Source organism: Lottia gigantea, assembly GCF_000327385.1.
Source record: "Lottia gigantea unplaced genomic scaffold LOTGIsca_28, whole genome shotgun sequence".
Lineage (NCBI taxonomy): Eukaryota > Metazoa > Mollusca > Gastropoda > Lottiidae > Lottia > Lottia gigantea.
This window is the reverse complement of record NW_008708898.1, coordinates 2,416,529-2,439,819: the sequence shown is the minus strand read 5'-3', so window position 1 is coordinate 2,439,819 and position 23,291 is coordinate 2,416,529. Positions and strand designations below refer to the sequence as shown.

General features: G+C 31.5%; 2 protein-coding genes across 2 annotated transcripts; one reads left to right on the top strand and one right to left on the bottom strand.

Moving 5' to 3' along the window:
• Positions 1-3,698: 3,698 nt before the first annotated feature.
• Positions 3,699-6,579, top strand: LOTGIDRAFT_215582 (hypothetical protein). The gene is made up of 2 exons (XM_009056614.1): positions 3,699-3,832; positions 4,269-6,579. Exons 1-2 carry the CDS (start codon positions 3,753-3,755, stop codon positions 4,465-4,467), a joined length of 279 nt encoding a protein of 92 aa, XP_009054862.1. The 5' UTR covers positions 3,699-3,752; the 3' UTR covers positions 4,468-6,579.
• A 5,792-nt stretch (positions 6,580-12,371) lies between these two features.
• LOTGIDRAFT_203928 (hypothetical protein) lies at positions 12,372-15,833 on the bottom strand. The gene is made up of 8 exons (XM_009056613.1): positions 15,605-15,833; positions 15,087-15,222; positions 14,731-14,858; positions 14,400-14,496; positions 13,896-14,003; positions 13,632-13,673; positions 13,355-13,432; positions 12,372-13,052 (listed from the first exon to the last, which is right to left on the bottom strand). The coding sequence occupies exons 1-8, from the start codon at positions 15,790-15,792 to the stop codon at positions 12,903-12,905; spliced, it is 927 nt and encodes a 308-aa protein (XP_009054861.1). The 5' UTR covers positions 15,793-15,833; the 3' UTR covers positions 12,372-12,902.
• Positions 15,834-23,291: the final 7,458 nt, after the last annotated feature.

The following is a 23,291-nucleotide window of genomic DNA, read 5'->3' as shown; positions in this document are numbered from 1 at the left end:
AATACAAGATTGCAGAGAGAATGTCTGTCTTGACATTTATCATTCTAGATTTTCTAATTTAAAAAGGTCAACACAGGATGCAGTCTTATTGTTTAAAATTTTCTTTGAATATGATATGAAAACACTGTATCGCTTGGCAATTATCAAAGCACTTTTTGCACCTGAGTATTTGAAGTAAGCTTCCATTAGCCTTGAGCACTAGTTCAATATTTAACCAATAAAAAATGAAAATATAATTTCCTTTGAAATTTTAGCATTATAAAGAAGTTACTAGATGCTTGCTTGTAAAGAAATGATCATTTTTGGATTTTAGCCAAGCTTATCTTCCTGCAAACACCTGGCTCTTGACTGCGATTTGATTTAACTAAGTTTTCAATTTTCATTTGATTTTCATCATTGATTTGTGAATCTGTTTCCCTTCTTTTTGTCAATGTCTACTAACTTTGATTTTTTTTTTTTCAATTACAGGAAATTTTGGTCTTCAAAAACATGCTGTTATCATTATTGTTTCTTATTGCCTGAAAAAGCAAACATTGTCTGGGCTTACAGCACTGTTGCCTTATTTGCCTATATCGGTTATTTTCCTACAAGAATTATTGTAATCCACAATTTCATGCACAGCGGCTTCATGCATGTTCCATAGAGTATTTCTAAAAGATAAAATTTGTGGTTTTAACTGTGACTTTTCTGTAACAATATTTATGTAAAATGAATACTGATTTTTTATATAATAGATTTTTGGATTACTGGGGAAGTATTTTTGACAATATGATTTATTATCCCACTATTATGCACAGCATTTGTTTCTAGTATTCTGATCACATTGAAAGTTATATCTCCTGCATATAATAGGTGCAGAAAAGTATGACCTAAAACTCAATTACTTTCATTTAACTGCATGTTAATGTTGCGCATGCCTCAAAACAGTTGAAGGTAAATTTGAAGCAGTTGTGAGTAATAATTCCAGGTAAATAGAGTGTTAATTGTTATATTCTTTGTATTTTCAGGTTAAACTAGGAGAATATATAGAGCCAGCTGATGCTACTAATTTTACTTGGGGACATAAATCACGGAAAACTAGTGAACCCAGTCAAAACTACAGCGAACCATATGAAACACTTAAAGTTTGTGGTAAGTATTGTATTACTGTTGGTATTTGTATAAGAATGAAGTTTCTCTTATTGCACAGCTGTATACATTCATTGTCTTTGTTGAGCAGTTTTGATATCATCTTATTTGTGGGATTCCTGTAAGTGGCCTGTTTAAAATTTGATACAGATTCAGGTACATGTATATTCAGATATGCTGACTCCTAGATAATACATTAGAATTTGTTTGTAAACAAAGATTAAGGTATTTATGATTCATAACATTTTCATCTTCAATTATGATGTGGATTGTACTAGATATTTTTGTCTGAATTTAGAAATTATTCAACCTACATCTATTACGTTTTATTTGTGTTTTTACTTATTTAAAACACATTTGTAACTAGCTATTGTGTAAATGCATGTGTATATTGTGTACTGTTGAGAATGCAGTTTTCTCTGGTATTAAGCAATTATTATCTTCATAGCTTTTGATAAATTAAATTCTCAGTAATAATAGCCTGTTAGCAAGCTCACTAATGAATGAGGAAACATTAGAAACTGGACAATTTGACATCATTACACAGACAATATTAGGTCACCACAAATATCTACATATCTGCCTACCTTGTTTATCACTATGTGGAATCAATGAATAGTTTTCTTGTGTTTCATGATGATTTCTTTTTATTTTCAGATTTAAAGCAAAGTCCGAGTTGGAAACGTCGTCTCCACCCAGGTGGTGGTGTGGTCTACGAGCTGGCGAAATCACCAGAAGTAATCTATGATCAACCTCCTTCTCGTCAAGAGGAGGAGGATGATGATGAGATAGATCTAGGGGACTATAACAAATTACACAGAAATAATTCTCTATCATTGAGCGAGAAGGGTAAGATCCCTGATAACTATGATCATGTGCCCGATAAACAGAAGCCTGTGAGTGTAGAGGATGTGCTAGGTTGTAATGATAAAGTTGATTCTACTGGATGTGATTTAAAACAATTAGTGATTGATTCTAACAACTCTAATTACAGTTTAGCTACTGATGTGAAAAGTATGCATGTTAAAAATGGACATATGGATGATCCCTCTATTTATGAGGAGCCGTGGGATTCTAAGTTAAAGCAACAGGAATTACATAAAAAAATTCAACGTGCTCATTCACGGACTGAAGAACCACCTCGTTTCGTTAAACAGTTATCTTCCCCTTCTTCTACTTCTTCTTCCTCTTTCGGTGACAAACAAAGCTCTCCAGAAATAAAAACCAAAATTAGTATTAAATCACCCAGTAATTCTTCAGGAAATACCTACGAAGATGCCTGGGATTCCCCTCAAAGACAGCAACAATTACAGGAACAATTGCGTAAAGCTCAACAGAGTGTCTCTACTTCTTCTTCATCTTCAAATACGTACGAGGATGCATGGGACACACCAGAGCGTTTAAATCAATTTCAACAAAGGATTCAAAGAGCTGTGAGTCATGAAAACAATCCCAAGCCTAAACCACCTGCCAGTGAAATTGGTATGTATCAGGAGCCGTGGGATTCTACAGCTAAACAGAAGGAGCTGCAGGAAAAGCTACAGGCCAACATGAGAGGTCATAGAAAACAAAGCGGGGGAAGTTTATCTGCCCATTCCACAAGTTCTCAGCTGTCTGTAGGTTCATCTGGTTCCCCATCCAGTCCGACCAGACGTGCTTTTCACCCAGATTCAAGATGTGAAGAATGTGTTGATCATAGGGGAAGGAAACGTAGCAGTGGCTCAACAACCAGTAAGTATACAATCAAAATGTTTTAACTGCCAAAAAAAGCCAGTTCAGAGAGTGTCTACTTAAAATAAAATTTGTTACTGCACTTTTAGATATTGCCATATATATTATAACTGCCTAATCAACGTTTTACTTAACTGCTTAGATGTAGACTAGAGATCATGGGATCTGGGCTAAACACTGTTCTATGGTATCCTGGCCCTCCAGTAGAAACACCACAGGATTTAACATAAAAGTATTGTATATAGATGGTAAGCGAGGCCTCCAAATGCTTGATCAAATTTGAGCTAGACATATCACCATTAATCATATTTTCAGAATCTAGCCAGTCTTTAAGTTCATCATCTGGTGGTTCACCAACTCACCGAGGTCGTCATGTTATTGGTAGTTATTGTACTGTTGGTGTCAGGATTAATCCCTTGATTCCTGTAGACTGTCAACCGTAAGTTATATTGTCCTATCCTAACTTTATATACAGCATTTGATGTATTTGTCACAGAATCATAGTGATTCTTGGATAAATACATTGTCTTGTATGATATTTAACCTTTTAAACCAACATGTTTGTATGAAATTGTTCAGAAAGAAATTTAGAGGAACATTTAGTGCAAAGTCTTTAAACTTGTCCATATCTCTCAATGTATTGAAGTTATATAGATTATATATGGACAAAACAATTTCATATATATTTCATTTCATCATATTGTTACTTGACAATTTAGTGTGGTATAAAGTTATTTTGATAGTCAAAGCATACATGGCAGAATTTAGCTACCCTCAAATGGACTTGATATCAAAATAAAGACTGTAAATAACAAAATACAGAAAATTAAACACATCTCTCTGCTTGTTTCAGTTGGTATCATGGTAATATTTCGAGAATTGATGCTGAGAGAATGTTACGTGTGTGTAAAGAAGGAAGTTATTTAGTAAGAGACAGTGAATCTGAAAAAGGACAAAAATCTCTCTCACTCAAGTAAGTAGGCCTACTGATCTCCGTAAATAATATTGTTAAAACAAGAAAAGTTTATATTTAGTGTGGTGCATATTACGTTCTAGTATTTTGGATTGTTTCATTTGTTCAAAGATATTGGCTATTACATGCTTATTCACAGAATTTGCTAAATTTAATCAAAATGCTACTATTGTGGAACACACATTATGGTTATATGATATCCCTGTTATCACGTTGTTTATTTTTGATCCACTTTATATGTATAATCATAAGGGATTATATCTTAAAAATAAAAGATTGGTTAATTAGGTATTTAGACTAGATTGTGGTATTAATTGATGTTAAGTAGACATAAACCATTTAGTCACACTAATCTTATCAAATAAAAGATTATTTCATTTCATATTTCTGCTATATAACTGATGCCTTTTAACACACACAATTCATTTTATTTCAGAAGTCGCAGTTTGAATATCCATGTTAAGATCACATGTAAAATAAATGGTATGTTTGTATTAGGAGAGAATAGCCGTGATTTTCATTCAATACCGGAGATGATAGATTATTATACCCAACATTTATTACCTTTAAAAGGTGCCGAACATATAACATTGATACATCCTGTAGATAGTAAGTGGGCTGACCAAAACCTGTGATATTTATACAACCATTCCACTTCCCTGGATACTTTACAACACTTATAACTACAACATCAACCTACAACATCAACCTTACCATAGCCTCAACCTTACTACACCAACTACAGTGTTTACTAAGTTATAGAGGGACAATTGGTCGTTGATCTTTAAAATAAGATTTTTGGACTTCAAAACTTTAGATTAATTTGGCTTTGTTTTATTTATAGTTAAATCTGATTTAATGTTTTGTGTTTTGTTCTGTAGGTTATTGTACTTGCCATCAATGATCTGACAAGATTCTTTCTTATTTCATGTTCTGTAGAATTTTGGCCTAATAGTATCAAAAGTTCTCATAATTTATGTTAATCAATCAAAACACACAAATCAATATTTTAAAATGAATATCCCAGAATTCCTCACGTATGGAAAGAAAAATCTTTTTATGAACAGAGCATTTGATTGGTTGAATATTCAATGACCTAGAACAGGAGATGCCTAACAATTTCCTCAGATAATAGATAGCATGGAGTTATCTGCACCTGTTTATTATCAAGGAATGGAAGATCTAATTCTATATATTTATTGTTGGAAGGTCTTCCCACAAAACACCATAAAAAAACCTGAAAATTCCAGCTTTAGCACTAATAAAATTTGTCAGTTTTGTCCATTGATTGTACCAAAAAACTCTCTGATAGTCATAATATTTTAACATTGATGTATATTGGCGGCCTAAGCAACCAAAACAGCAATTTACCCCAATTTGCTTGTAATATTATTGTAATGAGACAGCCTTATTTTCTCGAGATATCATTCAATTTTTATTGCAAATTTTGTAGTAACACCAGTCCCAGTCATTATTTTCTAAGCAAGTTGTTTTTTTAAATATCAGTTTACAATCATATCATTATCCTGTGTTTATTTATACTGAGTTTGTTTATTTAATTGTTGATATATTCATGTAAATATGGTCATTTTTCAATATAGGAAATTACAGGCTTAGCATGGCGTTTTTTCTCACTGGCTTAACATTCACTGCCATTAATCAAGGACGAAGTTTTCAATTCTAGTGGCTTGGCTACAATCTCACAAAGTAGTTTCAATCTTGGTTTATGTTTCAAATTTTTAAGAAACAGTTTAACAGTCTGTGTAGAATTTGGAGACTATGTTATTTATATTTGTGTCAATGCAAAATTTTCGATCATTTTACCTGTGAACACTGGTCTCTGTGACCTAGGCCAGTGCTTTCATTGAGACTGGTCTCAATACACTCTTACGTCTGATTATATCACTTTGTAACAAATATATTATCTTCCTGCCTTCAAGCTTTGCAAAATTAATTTGGCCCTTTATGACATTAATGTATCATGATGCAGCCTGAAATATTTTTAAATCATTACTTATTGCCATAATCCATAATCAAAAGCTTTTATCAAAATATAATTTAAATGCTCACTCATCAGTTTATGTTTTATAATATATACATATACTCGTATTCTTGTATTGCTTTAAGTATGTTACATCTTCATTCTCAAGTTCTGTCTTAATCCTGTGAATTCAATCCTAAAGATTGTCACTTTTCAGTCCCCCATTTCTTACCCAACTCCTAAATATTTGGAAAAAGTCATATTTTACACAATTGTTTGTACACAGCAGTATTTTGAGAATTTTTATATGTTATTTGTTTTTGAGTATTAGAAACCATGTACAGAATGATCCATACAAGATCACCAGCTAAAAGAAATTGGCAGCCATTATTATTTCTGCTTTTGCTTTCAGACTCATTGCAGATTATAATTTTTACAATTTATCGAAGATCTTTGCCTTTGATGTCAAAATGGTAATAATCACTATGTCAAATTTATGCACATCCGAGCCATCATTTAGAATAGTATATTTTCAGTGTTTGACCATTGATGCAATGTTGAGTGTATGGCCATATTATTTTAACCTACAATGATTTCGGTCAGCTACTTATTCTACCTATTCTTGTCAATGTTTTGATGGATGTGCATGAATTAATGTGAGGCTATGCTACAGATTGTATTGTATATTTGTAGAGATTTTAATTCTGTGGTAATGTCACTTAAAACATTACTATTTACTAACATTACAAATAAATATTTAACTCATATACAAGTCTTCTCCTTGAAACTGTTACTTAAGGGTTCGTTTGGTAGATTGTATTATTTTCTAAACAGAGGGGTTTTCACATGAATCCCTGAGTGGATAAAGGTTTGCCATGATAAATCATCAAAGTCCAAATTGTGCAAGATCTCTTATGTTTTTAGCTGAGTTGCCATTCTGACCAATTATCTTATCAAAACTCTGAGCAAAACAATCCCTTAAATTGTGTCCAATGCTGTTTTTCTTTCAAAATGCCACTTTTTAGATGTAAACTTTTGAGGTTTTTCACTGAACCCTGATCAATAACATAGAATGATGAAATAATCAACAAAACAATATACATAATTATCTTTAATTTGACAAAAAATGAAATATTTAATTATAAAATGAATGATATTATGATAAAATATATGATATGATGTCATGGATCAAAGAAACCAGCATTAAAAAAATACATAAAAATATCCATAAACAACATAGAAAGCACCTGTAACAATAACTTGTTACTAACCAGTCAATAAATATTGTTATCTACATATATACTGTGTATACTTAACACATACTTATAATATCTAATAATTGTTGTAAATGCACCAGATATAACCACTGGGTTTGTGTTTCAATATCTGATTTCAGCGTATCTGTCAACTGATTAAAAGATCACTAATATCAATTTTAAATTTTGGTCAGTTACCGGTAATGCATTTGTCTGATTGATATGTTTGTTTAAAACTATGTATATAAAATTGATAATTGTGATTGATCAATTAGATGACTGAAGGTCTGAAAATCTAGGTTTTGAAAAAGCCCCAGAGCTATAAGAAAATGGTTGTAACAAATCAAAAAAATCTGCAAAAGATTGAGATAAGATCACAAGAAAAAAATATGACATTAAAAAGTTAAAAGCTATCAAATACAGATATACTTTATAATGATATAAAAGTTGACCATCGTCTGCATCATTACCAGAAGATTGCATAGGATAATGCCCACCAAATGTAAGTAATAATCCTGGCCTGGTATTCTCGAAACGATTTTAGTGCTAGGATGTCCTAAGTTCTTATCTTCTAACATTGATTCTAGGACATCCTAGCACTAAGATCGTTTCGAGAATACCAAGCCTGGTTTGTTCATCTTATGACTGATCAAATGTAAGATTACTAAGTTATGATGTTGTTTTCAATAGTGAATAGTATTCTTTTGAATGACTAGGCACATTGAACATAAAACATATACTCAATCAAGCATAGGAAAAAAAGTGCTTTTTAACAATTATTTCTGAACATATGGGATATTCCATACAGAAACAAAAACTGCTTTCTCCTGTAGAATATATGTTACATGGTCAATTTACTATATACCTGAATGTTGATAAATGACCATTCAATTGAACAATGATAAAATATCCATCAGATTTTAGTTGAGTGTATAATTTAAGATGAATAATGCATTAGAGAAATAATCATGTAAAACAAATAACCAAGCTGCCCATTTCATTGAAAATTATTTCAAATTGATGAGATCAATCAAAATAATAATAATAAGTAGAAATATAAACCTGTATCCTGTTTCTCAAATGACTAAACTTGCAAGTTAAGTGAAGAAGAATGTTATTTTTGACGCTATCAAATCGTTAATTTATAGTGTTTACGCACATGCATCTAATCTATGATATTTTGAAAAAAGGGATCCTTGATGATAAACAATATGGACAATATACAACCCTCCAAATCTCAATACAATTTTGTTGGGCACCAATCAATAATAACAATATCATACTCTTACTTGTGCCATATTTAGAACTCTGTCAAAATGATCAAATCCAAATCTCAATAAATGAAAATAAAATTTTTCTTGCAAAAAATCTTAAATTTAAAAATTGTGGTTTCTTTGCAATTATAAGAAAATAAATTATACACTTGCTGACCCAACCCAACCAATCTCTTATTTTTTCTTCTTTGAAGTATGTGTAAGTGTATTGTATCCACTTATATCCAGTACGGGATCAGCCGTTTCAATAGTGTAAGTTCTACCAAACATGTCTGGATCTGACTTGCACCGCCAGACAAATAGATGTGGTATGATTAAGAGACCCAGGTTAATGGTCCAAAACCAAATGGCAGGAATTCCGCTTGTGGCTGGATGCAGATGTTTAGGTGTTTTACTGTGGATGGCACCAAATATATAGGACACTTGTGCCTGAAATTAGAATTATAAATCTAAAATTGTGTTTCATACAACTACTGGTACTGTTAGTGTGTGATGTAATATCACCCTTCCATAAAATTGTTTTACCTTAGACAGTTCAACTTGTGTTTTGGTTGGTTGAGTTGTGTACATCTGGAAACCATGGTTGGACTATTGCAGTAATGAAAATCTACTTTAGATGAAACCTTAGACTGGTCAAAAAAAGTACTTATATCCAAGAAGATCAAGTTATTTAAAATTATGGAGTAACTATAGGTTGGAGTGTACTATGAAGGGTTCAATATAAAAATCCCAGTCTTTCAAATTAACATTAGATTGCAAATGTTCCATTTCTTCAAAGTTAACCTTTTATAATGAAAATAAACTTAAATTACCTGTGCAGCTGCTCCAGCATGTATAATAGACCAGTCAGTCATATAACATTGATCTTTTACTATTAATCCAAATATAGCACAACAATAATATAACCCAAAATAAAACAGGTAGATAATCATCTGTAATACAATAAAATACACATATTTATAATCAAATAAAACATAACATTATAAAGATAACACACAAAAGATGTATCACAGCTACAAAAGGTGCTGATTGTTATTAGTGTTTCTAGATTGCCATACCAGATGCAGTCCAACCAACATATTAATGTTGCTTTAGGTGCTGAATAAAATCTCATGGGAATCATCCAAGCTTTCTGGAAACTGGTTCTTGGATTGTAAATATAAAGCCACTTGCAATTTAGCCAACCAAACAAGGATACTTTTACTATATCATATAAGCTGAAGAAAAATATGTTTGTATTACCTGTACTTTAGGATACTGGGTTTCATCATTGATGTAAGCTTCATATTTCTTTAAATATACATCTATAGTATCAGCCTGACAACCTAGAGCAATCTGAAATAGATATCAATATTCCATAGCACATCAAATTAGGACCTTGAAAAATATTAGATGGACAACAAAAGCACCCATGAGTTTTTAAATGAATTCTTCAAACCATTATCTTGTGGGCAAACTAAAGAGAATACCAATGCTTTCTGGACACATGATGACATTTTGCAGTTGGCTGATCTTGATATACTTTTATCACATGTTAATTTCTCATTGTACTTTAGTAGATTTGTTTATTTTCAATGCAAAATATGAAATATATTAAAACTCCAACTAACCATTCCTCTAAATATAGATAATACAATGGCTGCCAGGAAAAACAGAATAAATAATAAATCTTTTGGTCTTTCAAGTATACTTGGAATCTGTAACAAAAATTACAAAAAGCTTAAATGATCCCTTAAGATAAGAAAGTCGCGAATGCTGTTCCATGTTGTATGTTTTTGTTATCCTTATAAAGTTTTCAAATTGTTATTTTTTAAGGTTTTATTCATGGGGCTTAAAGCCACACAAGATACTTAAGTCAATCTTAACAACAAAGATTCATCTACGAGAATTGGGAAAAAACCCTATATCCGCTTTAGAAAGTTAAGTCAAATGTCTTGTCTTGCGTTGGTTGATTAAAAATCTCCAAAATGACTAGATAAAAAGATAAATAAATTACTTACAATCATGTATGATTTGATATGCATAGGTCTATCTTTAAGGAATTTAAAGGCAGCTATTAAAGGTACTATGATGTAAGGTAAATTGAGAAGATATGCCCATGTTACACCGTAATCACCTGTAGAATATAATTATATATATATATATATCATACAGAACATACATAATCTACCATCTACTAGGGGCATGAAGGGGCACATGTAGCCATTGAGAGAAAAAAACCACTTCAAAGAATTAACATCACATTTGATTGGTTTTTAAAGTCAAGTGTAACAAAGAAGACTAACAAACACTCTGTTGAAAGAATTTATATCCTTGATCCTTTATTACAATTCAGTAATTGTAAAATGTTAATGTATCAATAATGTAAGAAAAGTTAATGTTCTGTTTTTGGAATAAAAGAGTAAACACATACCTATTAAGTTACCAGGTAGAAATACTATCATACTGTGTAATAATGATCCAACCCAATATAAACCAACTTCTCTATAACTCTGACTAAAAGTAAATTTATATGCTTGATATATAATATTAATGTATCATAGACAAATACATACCAGAACATGCTTACTCCTTTTCGAAACATCTGATAGTACTTCTCTTTCGAGGAGTCCAATGCTATACATTTCTTGCTCCTGAGCTTGTCATGCTTGACAAGATTTTGGTTTAACAGACATTGCATTTATGAAATCCAAAAGAAATATTATTTCAAATTTTAAAAATTGTAATCTTTTCTTGCAATAATGAAATCAAGCCTGGCACTTTAATCATAGCCCTATTCTATATTTTTGCTGCTTTTAGATTGTTTTCTCAATTTTTTTGTAATACCTACCCAGAACAAAAGAGGTATATCATTAATAAATACATGATATAATGAGCCGTGGCATCCCAGAGACTAATAATAGAACCATGTACAGTAAATAGATATGGTTCTCCTTCTTTAAAATAAAACTCCATAAAATTCTTAACATATCCATTATATTCTAAACCAATTATCATATCAACCACACAACTCCATGCAAACGGTATACAGGCTGAAATATATATATCATTACAACATCAACATGACTAATTTTCTTGACTGATTCCTTATAATGTTGGTAAAACAAATGGAATTTTTCTTATGAATTGTATTGATTATAAGAAAATAAAGGGCAATTTCCATTGTGGGCTAAGGGGAAAGACAATCAACATGATAATCAGAACAAATTAAAATATTTTAATTAATATTTGTAATTTACGGGCATTTTTGTCACAACGACTGCTCCCGTGACCTATAACATATTTTTCCTTTGTAAGTAAGTAGGTCAGAGACGCCGCAATTTTATTTAAATTTCAAATGCAATAAATGTGAAATGAACTTTTAATAAGGAAAATATCATTAAATCCCACTTACCATATATAATTGGATCAACTTTGATATATTTTTTCCTGAGATACAGAGCTGGTAGAACAGTTGCAACTGACAATGTAAACAGTCCCATAAACAATATAGCAACGGAATTCTTCATCACGTTCCATTTATTACACTCATAAACCACTGGTATACTGGTAAACGATGCCAAAAGCACAACCAAAACCACTGGAACCTCCATCCTACCTGCAAATTTACTTTATTCCTTTCAAAACAGGAGTAAATTTCGTCTGCTGCGTCCCTGACCTTAGATAAGATACCGCTTTAACACAAGTTATTACTTTGTACCAGGGACCATCCATTATGCATGTCATCAGCTTTCATTTCAAAGAGATACTATGAAAAAATACAACATTTTTGTAATCATTTTCTATTATTTTAGGACTCTAGAGAAACATTTATTTTAAGGACTTTGATTTTAAATTATGGTTAGCATTTGATCCTGAAAATTCGAACTAGTAATTTCATTTCAGTATCTCTATGAGGCTTATAGTGCAAGGGAGCTAAATCCATTTATAAAATATCGTGAACTCATCGTGGATTCATCAACAGATATATTCAAACTGCTTCACAACCTTTCCTTAGCGTAATCATAGAACTGCTAGTTTACAGTTCTATGGCGTTATATCTTTTTCACTTAAGTAATCAAAAATAAGGAATTTACGGATTACATATATTTGCATGATTGATAGCAATGATTTTATGACAAAATACAGTACAAAAATGTGTAGTTTATAGTCTTTACACAGACTGATACAAAACAACTAGTGAATTGAATGAAGAAGATGAAATTGAGTGTTACGTCTTACAGCCATGACTATTATCAGATAAACATCATCATATATCTGTTGACAGTGACACACATATAGAAATGTCCTTTTGAAATACCGAGAATCTGGCAAATATCGATAAAAGTTTTCTAGAACCTTTTCTCTGTCCATTTCTTGATCTTTCTTTTTAAGATGAAATAAATTAATCATAAGGCAATTTCAGTTTTAAATGCCTTGCATAGTATATTTCTGTTGAAACTCTCACATCACAATCCTGTTCCAAGACAATTTTATGTCTGTTCCAAAACATTTATTGACATGCCAGTGTCTTTAAAAGTCTTCTAAATATAGAATATAGACCTTCAGTTTTGAGCAGATCACTTCATTTGTATCATTAATTTACATTGTTCATGATAGGCTTTTTTAGTTCTTAAACACCTCCATGTTGCAGGCAGACCATTTTGTAAAAATTTACCACATTTTTGACAGGGTGCTGAGAATAAGGTAGAGTAGGACTGTAACCAAATCTGAAAAAAACAATAGCATGTCATTAGTAATCAAAGGGGGGAGAATGGGTCAACATTACAAGAACAAGATTTATTAAAAAATGAGGTATCTTGGTTCATTGTTTTATGAGCTACGTTTGCATATTTGCATCTCACTTTAAGATAGAACACACGTCACGAAACAAATGACATAATTTGAAACCAAGAAAATACAGTTAGACAGATATTACTGTGAAAATATAAAGTTATTAAAGATTTCAAAAAATCATGGAACTTCCCTTTATCATAATAAGACTGAATGTTTTTGAAATTACTATACGTACCATAATAGATTTAATAGCTAAATCAGGCATTTCTGGTAGGTAATAATGTAGAGTAGCTGCTGTTACATGGTTGGTGATCTGAAACAAAATTAAAAATCCCTCAGCCATTGAAAACAAAGAAAACATCTTTCTATTGACATAATGATTTTTAGCCTTTTCTGCATATCTTCACTAATGTTTTGTGCTTAAAATGGACGATAGACAAACTTAAAAATATTCATTTACAGTACGCATAGGTTTTCATTTATTATTATTATGTACAAAGATATATTCATACCTTTCTAAAGACTTCATATCTTGAGGAAGACCAGATATCAACCTATGATAAAGAATAAAAACGTATAAAAATGTATAAAAATGTATAATTGCTAGAAATAAAAACTATAGCATGTTATACTGAAGAAAAAGAGAGAAGTTTAAGACAACATCTTTCAAGGCAAACAAACACATGAAGTGCACAGAGGAAATATTCTGTTTATGAACTTTGAGTTGTGATTATACTAGCTATGTCAAATCTAATTATTCTTAAAGAAGCTTTTACCTTGCCATCTTCATTTTGAAATTCTTCCATGAAACCTTTCACTTTGACCCATTCTATAACTATACCACGGAATACTAATAAAGCTTTTAATGTTTTACCCAATACAACCTAGAAATAATTCAACAGTGACCAAATTGCATGAATTGAAATTATAAGATCCTTTTTTTTTATTTCTCCATGCAGAAATCCTTCAAATTAATTTCATTCAAAAGCAAAATTACTATATCACAAAAATGTATTTTTTAGGACAGTGACTACAATATGACTAAATAAGACAATTTATGGATAGATGTTCGGTGTGAGAACCACATTGAAAAGTTGAAGTAATAAATATTCTAGAAGTATCTATCCATAAATTGTCTTATTTATCTACAACCTGTGCTTCTAATATGCCTTTGAAAGGCTACTATATGACTGTCATCTTCAATTAAAGTATTAAAATACATATTTTCGTTTGTGTGTTTTCTGCTTGGATGTTCAATGTATAAAACTATCTACAAGTACCTGGACTACTGCTGAACTCCCTAGAGGTCTGACAACTGATATATTCATTGTATCTATATACTGTACTTGTAGTAGATTAATTAGTTCATCTAATCGACTGAAATTATAACAACATGAAATTCAATGATAACAATATATGAATACTTCTTTGTTCCCAATTTAATTAGGGTACACAACATTTTAGTGTTTTGAGTCTAAATTGTGTCAAGAGAAAGTTAAAAAGAATGCTAGGTCAGGTATGGAAATTATTCTGAAATGCATTGTGATATTTATAAGTCTAACACCTGGTACTATGAAAGATGATCAGTCATGTATGTAAATGCTGACTTACTTTGGAGGGTAGCTGTAAGCTAGCTGATTTCTTCTGATTCTTTTGGGAAAGAGACCACTTGGGACATGAGTTCTTTTAAAAGGATTTTCTTTAATTAATGCATGAGCATAGGCAGCTTGCTCTCTCATCTGTAAAGCAAATATAAAACAAACTTTGAGAATTGATTCTATATCAATAACACTCATGAAGTTAAATAAAAAGATTTGAATGGGATAATTCTTATGAAAACATAACTGATTACACCAATAAATAATTCATTTGAGAACATTGCTCTCAAAATACCTCTCAATAAACATTGTGATTTATATCTAATCATGATCAAAAACCATCAATACATTTCAATGTAAAATGGCTACCTTATCAGTCCATTTATATGACTGTAGTATCTGTGAATATGTAGAAGTTTTATCTATAACTGGATCTATACATAATAACTGACTATTACCAGATCCTGTAACTTGTGTTAGAGAGTTACTGCCAGTTTCTAAATCACTGAAAAACATAAAACAAAAACAGTTGGGTAGGGTCGATAACTAACTACTGCCCGACCACAAATTTAACACAATCAATGATTGAATCATCATTTTGGAATGCATTGGAATATAAAATCTGATATTGATCGTATTGAATTTTCTTTAGGTTGCTTGGTTGGTTGAGAAAATAATTGCTAGGAAATATGATATTACATTACAGAGGAGAATTTTCAAGGCACTTCTAAGTCTAAAAGTTAAGAGTCTCCCATTCAGTAAAACTTAATTTTGTCCAAAGGCAAATGCATCAGCTACAAACATACTGCTTCAGGAGACATTATTTTTTGAGCATATCTGAGATTAAATAGGTGAAATGATATATCAGGAAATCTCTTATTTATTACCTGAAATCTTTGTTGACAGAACCAAGAGATTTCTGAATTTCACTCAACAAAGTCTTGTCATTGTTTTCTACATCATCAAATCCATCTGAGAGCTTCTGAAACAACTGGGTTACATTTGAACGAAGTTTCTGTGTAAGGTTTAAAGCTTTCTGGATATTTTCAATTTGTACTGGTGGCAAATTTGCCATTTTCAAGATAAAAATTTCAAAATTTCACACAAAACAATTTTTCACAGAAAGTAATGACAAGAGTTAAGCCACTTGGTTACGTACAATTTATGGATTTACTACAAAACGAACTGAAAGAAATTATCTTTCTGAAATTATGTGTCAAAACTCATCTTGAGGGTGAGAATGGAAAATGATTCTTATTTAAAGTAATATGAAAGTAATACTTTGTAAAATTTACAGATGTATCCTAAATTATGCCATTTAGTTGTATCGTAGGTAGTAGAATAAAATGTTGATATTAGAAATTGGAGTTATTTCCCTTAGACCGTAATGCCATAAAGGTAATTAATAGAGTTCTATTAATAGCTCTATCCATATTGCTTGTTAATCTGTCCTCTTATTTCATTGCCCTATTAGGTAAAGCTGGAGGCATTACAAAATTTTTCGATTTGTTTGTGCTGCCTTTCTCAAATCAATTTTTAAGCAAGCAGTGGCTACTATCTGACAAATACAAGTAGGCCTACATATAATCAATAGGCTTATCTATTGACTATTCTCATTACACCCTAATACAAATAGTGTAGGTCTACCCTACTTCTTGCCCACAAATTGTAGCATATAATTTCTAATGACACAGGGTAGCCTAGTAATAGGCTATGGAGACTAAATTTAGACCCCATACTTCCACAAAAGGATAAAAATAATCGCGCAAGAGGCTACAATGGAACCACTTTTCGATTATTCCTACTTTTATGTAACCTGTATTTAGACCTTTCAAAAAAAATAATAAAAATTTAGCGAGTGGTACGGATAAGGTCAAACCATAGGGTCATGTTGTTCTTTGTTCTCTTTCTTAATTCACCCTGAACAGTTTAATTTAATACAACTAGCAAATCCCAAGATATTAAGCTTATACACGTGACCTCGGAGGTCATTTGATACTCAAGGAAGACCTCATCAGCTTATACCAGAGATTCCAATTACTGGTTTTATGAAGACGGTTGTTGGCTGATAAAACCCTTCAAATACTTAATGAATGGGTGTCAAGGAGGGCAACTGTATTATCACAGAAAATAATGACAACACACCGTCTTTCCATTCACCATGCTTGATCGAAGGCTTATTTTCACGCTAAATTGACTCCCATTTCTTTTATTTTATTCAAACATCTGCTGGCATAAAATACAACATTTATAAACCTTATACTACATGAATTAGAAACGAATACAGTTTTCTTTTCAACCGCCTCTTTAAATACTAAACCAAGAGATTAAATATAACACGTCCACCGCGATAAGAAAAAATAAATGTATGTACTTTTCAAGAAGTATTTTCCCCGACCTTATTTTAATTAGGTCTACAAGTAGGCCTACATGTATATTAAAAGGTTTTAAGTTTCTTCAGCATTATTTCAAAATAGGCCTTGAACTTGAACCTAAGAAAAATTCAGGCCTACCCTATAATTCCAAATTTCAAGGTATTTGGCAGCTGCTAGTATTTTTTTTTACAGTTACTTCGAGGATTTTAAAAATCTTTAGAAAATGTTGTTAGGAAAACAAGAGAGTGCAATAGGATTGTATTAAAAACAGAGACTTCAGACCTCTGTTTTTAGTTCCGCCTGTCAAAGTGTTTAATTTCATCGACAAAGGCAATGGTGTGTCAAATTATCAGTAGAGGGTCTAATCAACCGTATTGTCTAACTGATTGAATGGGAAACACTGCTACTTGGCAAACAATACCGTCTTGCATCAACAAATTAAAGGCACCAAACCCTTATCAAACAATCGTATCACGTGATTTAAGTCTCTAATTTCAGGAGGTGTAAAGTGTCTTTATCTGCAGCATTAATTGGTGATTTTATCAGCGAGTCACGTGACATTATGGCGGGTGTAAGGTTACAATTAAATGGTAATAAAATCTACCTAAACGACAACAGCTTTGATAAAATAGCAACTTCCATGAGAGTTAAACTAACAACAAGTCTAATCAGAAACATCGTATAGGCCTCGAGGTTCTTATAATACTGGTCAATCAAATTGACGACCAGACTGGACCTACAGGCAAGTGGGTCACAATTTCAAATCATTATTCAAAAGTGTGTGTGTTTTTTTTTTAATTTGCGTATTGTTGAAGTCTTGTATTTGACGCTACAAATCATGAAAATGGATATTATACATAGTAATGTACTCCGAAATGACCATTAAGCAGCAGAATATTCGGGGCCCTTTACTTCCCAAAATATAAAGTCTTACAGTGATACTACATCTTAGAATGAACATAAAATTTAATTCCCAAGAATGGTCAATATGAATATATTATATTCATCAGTGAACTTACCTGGTGTCATAAAGTTACAACAGAATCCCTGTAAAATCTAGAAAATTGGAAAATTCATAAAACTAAGTAATTATTGAAAAACGTTTAATCATAATATTAAGCGTTTTTCAATAGTTTATTGCATTTTTATAAAGTTTTTTTGATTTATCGGATTATATAAGAATCCTGTTATGTTATTTATGACACCAGGTATATCTACTGATGAATATATTTTTTAAATTTTATGTTTATTCTAAGACGTAGTATCCCTTTAACAACCTTTAAGCAAATATCAGATTTAAATAAAATTTAGACTGAGTTTTTCTTTCTCCCAGGTTCATTTTTTATAAGACGTGTATTGTATTTCACGATTTATGCGCAAAGACCCAGCTCGTCTGGTCTACTAGAAGCAAAACATGTAAACATGTTGGGTTTTAGATTGAATATCAGCTAGTGACAAATGAGTCACATTCACATGTCACGTAAACTATAAATTGAATGACATGTTGTATTGTACAGTGTTAAATTGTTGGGTTGACAGGTTCTGTTATTCGACGGATTTGGGAGAACCTGGTTTTGAAATAAATAACTAAGAGGTAATAAAAAAAATAACGTGTTGAAAACTTCAGAAGCTTGGCCATAAAAAATAGGCAATTTTAATACTATGTAAAATGGGTTTCAAATAAGTTTTCTTTCTAAATGTTTATTGCAGGCGTAAATTATCCGAAAAGAATGGAAGTCGATTTAGTCTTTTCCTCAGTTTAAATAATACTTGTATTATTGAAAGTTATTTGTCAATATTTTGTCAGAAGATAATCGACTACTATAATCTTAAATATGTCATCTGTTACTATAAATGGAGTCTTACAGAATATTATTCAAAATTGAAGTGAAAGAAACGTCCATTTAACAGGTCTCTTTGTTATGATAATATCACCTCTGATAAATTCAAACTATCCATAATAAAATACCCTAGGGCTAAGTAGGTTGTTAACTATGTTCTCAAGGTAGGGAGCAATATGTTGAAAATGTATTTACACGCCAACTCTGGCGGTTGTTTCCATGGTTACCAAACATGGTTTCCATTTCCTCCCGGGCATTTTGCTGCCGACGTACCAGGCATTTATTTGAGTTCTCATTATCATGATAAAGCTTGCAGTCAGCCTTGTCACTATTACGTTTCTGACATGACGAATAATGGTTTAATCTCGTGATACACACGGCTTATTTAGTTGAAATGACAGACGAGAATTACTGTATACATTGAAGAAAATAACACTTCACTTGACGTCATATACACGATCTGTTTAGTTTCAGGTGTCACTATCTATTCAAGATGCGACTTTAAAAAAAAAATAACTTCTCATTTGACTTTTGAAAAATAAAGAAAATTCGAACTTTATCGTCAAATTTCTTTGTGTGTTATCTAAAACCAATTACAAATCTCTCGGTTACAAATTAATGTTATTGATGGGATGTCAAACAAGTGCATTAGTTTTATAATTATATGAATAATAATGAAACTCAAAGCCACATGCTGTACAATCTGGATAGTCAGATATGAATCGCTACATTTAAATTGAACTAATAATACGGCTTGAATACTGTTATTTAATCATTAATATTAAAACAATTCTTGGCAACCAAGACCTTCTTTGAGTGTTTAAAAGCTTGAAATAGAAGATTGGCCCTAGTTACAAACTGATTTCATTTCTTATATTTATTGATTATTTGTTTGATATCAGGCGGACTGTTTATTGACATCATTACTGACACCATGTGCAGTTACCTCTAGTTTTTGAAGTGTACTTTTTTAGACGATAAAACTTTAGGCTACAATAGTTAAGTTACCCATGTTCGTGGAATTATTCGCCTGAAAAAAACAAATTTATTATTTGGAAGGAATAGATCTCTAATAAACATTTTTCATAGCCTACACAATAACGTCACGTTTGGTGAGCAAAAATACGTGCAAAAAGTTCTCGATTGCAGAGCAGACGAACAGGGGCAGATGTTTTGAATTACCACTTTCATTAGTCAGGGTTCTTTAAAATGGGGAGGAATCGTTAAATCTCCAGAAACAGACTTTGAATTTCACAGACAATCATTAATCAATATCATCTTATCATTTCTAAATTCTGTCTTCAGAGCGACACGTTCAATTCTGGCAGTCGTTCAAGAGAAATCCAATTTCCACCATAAAGATAACAATAACGACAACCATCAATATTATAAACGCCATAGCCGACTGTTTTAAACCAATGAAAAGTAACTGTTAATAAATGAGCTATTTTGATTGGCTGCAGCTGGAACTTGATATGTCAAGCAGACGACATTTTCTACAGAAACTTGATAACCTTTGAAATCTATTTTTTATTCAGCACGAATAAACTTGTGTTAATTCAAGCCATTAAGTATATCATGTCGAATAAAATATCAAGAAGGGTAGATCTAAATTAAACTTTATTTTGATGGTTGATTGGCAAGAAAAAATAGCCTGGATTAGGACTGGTTGTGTTCGATAACAGTATCTATCTTGGTCATTATTTGAGCATTCTTTTTATCCGTCTGTTGTACTGGTGCAACACAACCTATCGGACCTTACAAACGCACCACCCAGACTAGATTCTAAGCAATCGGCATCACCCCACCCTGCAAATTACACAGGCTACATTTTTGGTAGAGACACACCACAACCCACAGCCCGCATCCCAGATACTAAATATAACTATATCTCAGATGGCATTAAGAATTTATTTTTCGGGGAAAGATGTTTCGCATTAAACCATAGTTTATCTAAACATAACTCGATACATCCTCAAGCATTTTATCAAGACTAGCAATGAACCAGTTTTAGACTTGTTAATGTGATAATATACACGGCGTGTTCTAATTAACGACATCCTCTGCTTACAAACTATATCCTAGTTGGAGAAATGCACAAGCTGTGACTGTTAGTGATCTTCCTTTATCACTGGAATGTCCAAAAATAACAGAAATATTTTGTGCGTAAGTCAAAAGCACAATTTCATACCCATATGCCTTAAAAATCGTTCGTTGCACTTCTAAAAGATTGGCCAGAATTCAGAGTTTGTAGAACAAAATCGCAATTTACACCGCGTTCCAAGATGTCCAGAGCGACACTCGCTAGAGAGGAAGACAACCAGACAGTGGCATTAAAATCAAAGCACTGTATATCTACAAAAAAACGTAAACCCCCAAAAAGACGTTTTTTTTAAAAAAAAATACGCTCAGGCCTATGTGGAAAGAGACCCCTTTAACTGCTATTTGTTTTTTTTTGCTTATTACGTGGCGTGATAACTCTCATGAAAACGCGTATGTGGACAGAAGCCTTTAGACAGGAAAGAACGTTGTTCTGGAATCCATATTGCTTTACAGGCTCATTGCGTTACGCCTCATTTATTATCTTGATAGATTTACCTCGATTGTTATTTTGATAGATCTACCTCTACTATTAGCTTGATAGATTTACCTCTATTGCTATTTTGATATACAATCTACCCCAATTGTTATCTCGATAGATCTACCTCTATTATTATCTCGATATCTTGATAGATTTATCGCGATTGTTATTTTGATAGATCTACCACTATTGTTATCTCGATTGGTCTACCTCTATTATTATCTCGATATCTTGATAGATTTACTGCGATTGTTATTTTGATAGATCTACCTCTATTGTTATCTCGATAGATCTACCTCTATTGTTATCTTGATAGATTTACCTCTATTGTTATTTTAATACATTTACCTCTATTGTTATCTTGATAGATCTACCTCTATTGTTATCTTGATAGTTCTACTTCTATTGTTATCTTGATAGATCTACTTCAGTTGTTATCTTGATAGATCTACCTATATTATAATCTTGATAGATTTACCTCTGTTGTTATTTTAATACACATACCTCTATTGTTATCTTGATAGTTCTACTTCTATTGTTATCTTGATAGATCTACTTCAGTTGTTATCTTGATAGATCTACCTATATTATAATCTTGATAGATTTACCTCTGTTGTTATTTTAATACACATACCTCTATTGTTATCTTGATAGTTCTACTTCTATTGTTATCTTGATAGATCTACTTCAGTTGTTATCTTGATAGATCTACCTATATTATAATCTTGATAGATTTACCTCTATTGTTATTTTAATACATTTACCTCTATTGTTATCTTGATAGTTCTACTTCTATTGTTATCTTGTTAGATCTACTTCAGTTGTTATCTTGATAGATCTACCTATATTATAATCTTGATAGATTTACCTCTGTTGTTATTTTAATACACATACCTCTATTGTTATCTTAATAGATCTACCTCTATCATCTACTGTTATCTTGATAGACCTACCTCTATTGTTATATTTATAGATTTACTTCTATTGTTATCTTGATAGATCTACCTTTAATGTTATCTTGGTAGATCTACCTCTATTGTTATCTTGATAGTTCTACTTCTATTGTTATCTTGTAAGATCTACTTCAGTTGTTATCTTGATAGATCTACCTATATTATAATCTTGATAGATTTACCTCTGTTGTTATTTTAATACACATACCTCTATTGTTATCTTGAGAGTCCTACCTCTATCCTCTACTGTTATCTTGATAGATCTACTTCTATTGTTATCTTTATAGATTTACTTCTATTGTTATCTTGATAGATCTACCTCTATTGTTATCTTGATAGATCTACTTCTATTGTTATTTTTATTTGATTTACCTCTATTGTTATCTTTATAGATATACCTCATTAATAACTTGATAGATTTACCTCTATTGTTATCTTGTTTGATTTACCTCTATTGTTATCTTGATAGATTTACCTTTATTGTTATTTTAATACATTTACCTCTATTGTTATCTTAATAGATCTACCTCTATTGTTATCTTAATACATTTACCTCTATTGTTATCTTTATAGATCTACCTCTATTGTTATCTTTATAGATCTACCTCTATTGTTATCTTGATAGATTTACCTTTATTGATATTTTAATACATTTACCTCTATTGTTATCTTTATAGATCTACCTCTTTTACTGCCATCGGAGAATATCCCTGCATTTGAAAATACAAATAGAAAATCGTTTGTTACAATTTTATCAATAAAATTGAGCATCGTAGAAACATTTGCCTAGTTTATGATATTGTAATGAAACGAGATTTAATGAA

Bases quoted from the DNA above. Each gene is read 5' to 3' on its own strand.
- LOTGIDRAFT_215582 (XM_009056614.1), top strand. From the start codon at position 3,753: ATGTTACGTGTGTGTAAAGAAGGAAGTTATTTAGTAAGAGACAGTGAA. The intron at 3,833-4,268 runs GTAAGTAGGCCT...ATTTTATTTCAG, and splicing joins CAAAAATCTCTCTCACTCAA to AAGTCGCAGTTTGAATATCC.
- LOTGIDRAFT_203928 (XM_009056613.1), bottom strand. From the start codon at position 15,792: ATGGCAAATTTGCCACCAGTACAAATTGAAAATATCCAGAAAGCTTTA. The intron at 15,223-15,604 runs GTAATAAATAAG...TATGTTTTTCAG, and splicing joins TCTGTCAACAAAGATTTCAG to TGATTTAGAAACTGGCAGTA. The intron at 14,004-14,399 runs GTACTTGTAGAT...AATTATTTCTAG, and splicing joins GGAGTTCAGCAGTAGTCCAG to GTTGTATTGGGTAAAACATT.